The 6,460-nt window shown below is 39.5% G+C and overlaps 1 protein-coding gene across 3 annotated transcripts in view; it reads right to left on the bottom strand.

Moving 5' to 3' along the window:
• The window catches only part of LOC145479973 (clathrin interactor 1-like), a 111,207-nt gene extending 105,031 nt beyond the window's left edge, over positions 1 to 6,176 (bottom strand). For 2 of the 3 annotated variants that reach the window (XM_081458462.1, XM_081458461.1), the window contains exons 1-3: positions 5,955 to 6,176; positions 5,640 to 5,841; positions 5,418 to 5,556 (exon numbers count right to left, since the gene is read on the bottom strand). In XM_081458462.1, the coding sequence (XP_081314588.1) occupies positions 5,418 to 5,556; positions 5,640 to 5,841; positions 5,955 to 5,986 (373 nt within the window). In that variant the 5' untranslated portion in view covers positions 5,987 to 6,176. The remainder of the gene's footprint in view (positions 1 to 5,417; positions 5,557 to 5,639; positions 5,842 to 5,954) is intronic. The other variant, XM_081458460.1, reaches the window with a different exon arrangement.
• Between the last annotated feature and the right edge of the window lie 284 nt (positions 6,177 to 6,460).

Below are 6,460 nucleotides of genomic sequence, written 5' to 3'. Positions count from 1 at the left end.
ATTAAAACGTTTCTAGGAACCGTTTTAACGCTTTTAAAGGCGTTTATTATCCATTTATCATCCGTTTATTTTAGCCCGTTAAACAGATAGGGGCTAATGCACGTTTTCCTCTGTAAGGTCACAAATTTGGCATTCAGAAGCAAAAAGTGTTGGAACCCAGGCTAAATACACCATAGTTCGATTTATCTACGTGGACTGTTTCTTCATGGGCCTCATTATTTGGAGATGTTTTGTGATTGTCACTTTATCTACTAGCAGACTGTTCAAGTGAGTGAAGGACTTTTTTTCCATAACAACACGCAAGTGTGTAATAAGTGAGTACGCTCAATATTATTTTCACAGTATAAGCTAACATAAATTCAGATCTGGTCTCAGCTGTTTGAAATAAATCTCTTCCCACTGTAGACCTACCTTATGGATAACATTGCGAGCGAGCACTGAGCATTTCAACCACCAACATGGCACTGCAGCAACTTCTTGGGCCTTCTTGCAGCTTGCAGTAAGATTCATAAGTTCTTGCGACTTCTTGCGGTTAGATTTTCAGCTTCTTGCGATTGGACTTTCAACTTCTTGCGTTTTGAATGTTCTTGCGGGTAAACCGCAAAACACAACAATTTTACTTCTTGCGGCGGCTTGCGTGTTCTTGTGGTGCAAGAACTTCTTGCGCCACTTCTTGCATGTGCATTATTTTTGGGCTGTACTGTAAAGGGGAGAGAAAGCCGAAATCAAGTGGTCCTTCCAATTTTTGTAGGATATAAAATTGTTCCTTTGCTATTCATTTTGGGGATCTTCCCAAGACGTCTAGCATATCTGCGGAGAATTTACCCCGAAGGTGTTACACAGTGTAGCACTCCTCAACTACAATGAGCGAGACACAACTGTTTAGCGGAGAATCTTCGTTCTACAACATGTTTTGGAATATTCCGTCCAAAAAGTGTTCCGCTGTCTTCCGAACTTAGAAAATTACTACCTCACTTCAGAAAATACAAAGGCGTACTTTTATTTACATTAAAAGTAAGGGAAAGCGGTCAAATAATTCTGCAGTTTTATGGTAGGTATCAGCCAGTTTCAGACTGCCGACAATTGTGATGCTAATGATTATGTAAATAAATCTGCTTGTCTCATTAATTCTGAAAAAAAAAATAACATTACAATCTTATTTATTGTAGTGCTATTTGAAAAGAACAAAAACTTACCTTTTACCAGGTACTTTTAAGTACATGTAATGCGAATTGCGGTGTGACATTTCATTTGAACAAAAGAGATGTGCACGCGAACTGTTCTTGATCTGGTTGTCTTTATCGCTAGTTAGCTTTTGTTCTTGACAAGCTTAGCTTTTGCTCTTCTTAATAATGTCCGGACGAAAATGCAAGAAAACTTCTTGTCCGTTTGCATCTTCGAAGAAGCCGAAGAAGCGAAAATCTGGAATCAATGAATTCAGTGTGGACCAAGCAAGATCTTTGGCTTTGAGCAACCGTGGGTTGTACTACAACCAAGACAAATGGTTATTCGAGGACACTAATCCCGCCAATAAAGCCTCCAGCATGTCCGCGAAGTGTTCTGTTGCAGCTACACAAAGAAACAAATCAGTTAGCTTACACAATGCTGACAATCGGTTATAATTGTCTTCATTTTTTGATGAAATTTACTGATCGAGTCAAAACAACGTTTTGAATTATGGCGAAGCTTATCAGTTGTCTCCCATTATTTTATATTATGTTATTATTACAGATACAACTTCCTTTTGATTAACGAAGGTTAGGGACATTTTTTGCTCAAAGAATCACTTCTTACCCGGCAGCTGACATTTCCGAGAGCATTTTGTCCCTTGGATTTTCATTTGTTTGCGGCTGAACATCAACTTGTGAGGTTCGCTTGCTGGCCCGCTTGCTTGTTCCACTTCAAGATTTCCTCTTTTTGGCTTCTCGAGGCATGGTTCTAATAAATGTCTGGAGAGCGAAGAGGTCTAAAGTTGAGCAACATAACACCAATTCTGCCGACGAAATCTTCTGCGTAAAAGAAATCACAGCAGTTTACATACAAAGCTTTTTAAAGCTCTGGTATTTTGTCCTTCGAACGATAACACTGCGACTGGTTTCGCGCCAGCATTGTAGACGTCTGTTTATTTCAAGTTGTCGTAAGCCATTGTTGTTGTAAACTGACCCGTGCCGACATCTGTCAATGCGTCACAACTATTAAGCTTTCAGAAAATGTATAGGTTGATGGGGTTTTCTTTCAAAGCACCAGAATAAGAGCGCGATTTCCAAACACTGTCAATCCACCTACCATGATACCTTCATTGTTCATGTATTGCTGCACCTCTTCTTCTGCATTTTGTTCGACTTGACATCCAACAAACATGATGCTCAGGAGTGCTGTCTGCATCATCCGATGTCAGAACAAAAAACGGAAAATATATGGCAAAGAATCTTATGTTTAAGGTTACTTCAAACCTTCACGGGTGTCCTCCAGAGAAAAATTTGTACACGCACTGTTTTGAAGGAAACCCCAAAAACTATATATCAATAGAAAGGTTATAAAATATAGAATTCAATAAAATTATATTCTTTTCTGCCGACTGCTTTCCTAAGGCGGCAAAAGCCGTTAACGCCAAAATGACCGACTGAAATTCCGGCAAATTAATCAGGTATCGAATGCAATCATTGATGGAAAATAACTGTGCAGTGTTGATCACAAAGCATCAATCTCTCAAAGCATGTCAACATTTTCTTTCATTTCTATTGGTTATCTTTTTATAGATCTGTCAAGTTCCACTATCGAAACATTCGCATAACATGTTGCGGTAGAAACCACCACGAGAAAAGTATTTCAAATAAAAGAATTCCCCAACACTTTTTTGTTCGTATCTATCAGTGAATGTTCTGGCTAAATTTCACGGAAAATCGTCAATTCTACATACCCTATTAATTCATTTAAAGAGGAGGGATTCTCTTGAAAAATGAGTCCAAGTTTTCGCCTTCTAAAGTTTTATAAACATGTCATGCCTTGTCAGAGGGATATGTCAACTCAAATGCTGTCAGCCAATGAAATAACAGAACCCCTGACGTTCACAGTAAGGAAAGTTGAGCTTCACGGTTAAGCGATAGTGTTAGAGTCATGTTTTAGGCACATACGTTTTAGGCTAGTGGTCAACAAAAAAAGGGCAAAACAGAGAAAAACGATGTGCAACAAAACAAAAAGAAACTGAGGAGCAATTGCCAAAGTGTGATTACAAAAAGGCACTCTTGACGGACATGAAATCTCAAATTGAAAGTATTTGATATAGGATCTCTGGATTAAGACGTTTGCCGCGAAAAGGTCGCTGAGGAGTCCATGCCTTTTGGGGATTATGACACCTTGATGGTTTATTAACTTTTAATAAAAAACCTCTTTTTTCCAACAACTCGCACACATTTTAATATTTTCTTTTTCTTTTTTGGAAAATGTTGCCTTGAATAATGAACTTTAATTTGGCTGGAAAAAAGAAAATTTGAAAAAAGTAGCCCCGCGAAGGTTTGGAGTAACCTTAATTCAACTGGTGGAGTATTAGTGTTGGTTTGGTAACCTGAATCGATTGGGAAAGTACAATACTGTTCATTCAATCACACACTGGAAAGAGAACTCTTTCTGTAGCCCGCTCCCCTTCGGAAATTTACCCCTTTCAGAACCCCCTACCCGAATTTCTGTGACTCTCCGTAGGGTGGGTATGGATATTTTCTGGAACCACACATTTCACCAGAAGCAGCAGATTAATAATTTTCTAAATATTTATCTTTGTTTCTTCTGAAATAAATTTCCTTTCTTGTGTCATTCACACAAATTCAGAAATCTGATACAAGTATAAAAAGCTTGAAATTGCCTCTAATACAGTTGGCGGGGTGACAGAAACTTGTTCCCTGGAGACTAAAAAATTCAGTTGCCACTCAAGGCATTCAAAGTGCTCTTAGTGAGTAGGCTCCCAATGCATTCTAAAAGGTCCTGAAATATTCCAAATAAGGTTGTTGATTTCTTGCACTTATCATAATCAGGTTTTAGCCAATCAGCGGGTATACCTCCATGAAGCTACAATAAGATGTTTATAAACAGTTGACAAATTAGAATGCAGAGAGACAGTGTAAATACTGGTAAACTGTACCTATACTCAAGTATTAATCAACAACTGATGAGCAATTGATCAAATTACAGTAAGGACACTCAAACCATGAACACAGCAGAATGAGTTCTTTCCTGTAATGCATAGATAGGTGTTAACTACTCCGGATGGCAAAAGTTTTATTGCTTGAACACACACACTAATCATGAATGAAATGCCGAGCTAAACCTACAAGTTTTTATACTTATGTAAATCTTAGAAAGTTCCAGAAGCGTCTCTGCATATATTTGGGCTTGCGGGACAATGCATGCTAATTATGAAACACTCTACATTATGACTATGCCTGAAAGGTGATAGAATGAATCAAACTACACAAGCTGATTATGTAACATCTCCCCTCTAATTGAAAATAGCTTAAGGCCTTAAATGAAATGCTGAAACTAATTAAATTGTCTCTATAAGTCTTTTAGGTCTTGTAATCACACGTCTTGGTCGTTCACTGCTAGTGCTCTCGTCACGCTTTACACTCTCGGCAGGTATCGGAACAGTCTCTTGAGATGGACGAATGAAGCGACGATTTCTCACTAACTGGGTCCATTAGTAGTTTCAACACTGTACGATCTCGGTTGAGATGCTACTGGCGTTTTGCTAACGGTTGCTGGGGTCCATTGGTTACACTGGGGGTGAACTTGTACGTACACTCTCTGATTCTGTGGCAGTGAAGGTAGATCCCTTGCAGTCTTGTTGTAGTGCTCGCACATTTTGTCCTTGTGTTTCACCATTTGCTCTCGGACAACCTGACAACAGGGATTCTGGATAGGGGATCTGGTTGGAAGTAATGCTCTGTACCTTCGTCCATTCAATAGCTCTGCAGGTGACGGTATGCTGGTAGTAAGGGGTGTGGCTCTGTAGCTCAACATAGCTAAGTTTGGATCATGTCCTGCAGCTGCACACTTTCTCATGCACTGCTTGACCGTCTGCACCATACGTTCAATGAAACCATTACTCTGCGGGTAACGAGGGCTGGACGTGATGTGAGATAGGCATTTTAACTCTGTAATATTGCTAATTTTGCTGATATAAAGAGCCCTTATTATGTAGTCACCTAAACAATGCGCCAAAAAATGTCAATTGTTCATGGGTCAAGTGTCCTTATTGTAAAAGCCCAACAAAATTAATGTTCACTAAACGGTATTAATAAACTAATAGTTCATTGATGAATGGTTCACGAATGATAATTATACCTCACATCAGTCTTGACCTCACTGAAATGCAATGGGCATTGAGCTGAACATACAGAATTACCTAACATCTCTAAACTTACTGTTAATTCCTTGATCTTTCCCGTATTCATCGAAATGGCTAAAGCTTTCTAACTGCCTTAAATCGTAGATGTGGTCCCTTGTGTTAGTGACTACTCGCTCCGACCCATTCTTGACCAAGTAAGTTAGAAGAAGCAAAGACTACAACAACAAACAGAAACAACTTTCTAGTTAATCATACCGAAAAGAGCCAGCGTCAAATATGATAATTTGTATGTCCAAACCTTGTAAATTCTCCTCCAGTTCTTTTTGTTTTCGTGCAGCATTCTTTTCCAGAGCATAGACATGACCTCGGGAAAATGCTCGTATGTATAGGTATACCTTGCAATTTCCGCCATAATTGTTCCGTGAGGCCCCCAAGTGTCGTCATTTGTGGCTTCCCTCACCTTTGCTTCGATTTCGGTGTAGTTCATGACTACATTTGTTCTGATTAATGAAACGAAAACAAACAGTTTAACTACGTGCCTCAAATAAGGCCACTAATTACAATATCATCTAAGACTTGGCACGGATTTGCAAATAATATTGAAAAAACTTACACTTTGTCCTGTAATTCGCGGATTTTCCACATTTTAGATTGTATAATTTTTAATTACGTTTAAAAAACTCAAGTCATTTATCTACCAACAGTGATGAAGACGGATTGAATTCGTCTCCTCGCCGATAACAAGATGGCGTCTCCGGAGAAGAGCAATCGTGTTGACCGGAGACGGACGTTGACGTCAAACAGCCAAACCGAGTCTTCAGGCTTCAAGTTCAGCGGTAAATGCGTTCACGTCGTGACGGTCGTCGTAAGGACAGGTCTCAAAAACCGCTGATTGGCTGGGGACTTTTTCTAAGGACGCGTGCGCAGAACGTTGACCGCTGACTTACTGCGGGGATTGGAAGCGCGATCGAGTGGCCATTGAACGGTAGTTTGTGTGAACAGCGCTTGATTGTGCTCTTTTCACCACGAGTTGGTGCTTTTTGCTTGGCCAGTTTGTCAGTATACTTACAGTTTTATTAATGGTTATTTATGAAGAAAGACTGGGTTGTTGAGGATGAG

The sequence above is a fragment of the Orbicella franksi genome, chromosome 2 (genome assembly GCF_964199315.1).
Source record: "Orbicella franksi chromosome 2, jaOrbFran1.1, whole genome shotgun sequence".
Lineage (NCBI taxonomy): Eukaryota > Metazoa > Cnidaria > Anthozoa > Scleractinia > Merulinidae > Orbicella > Orbicella franksi.
This window is presented reverse-complemented; position numbering and strand designations above follow the sequence as displayed.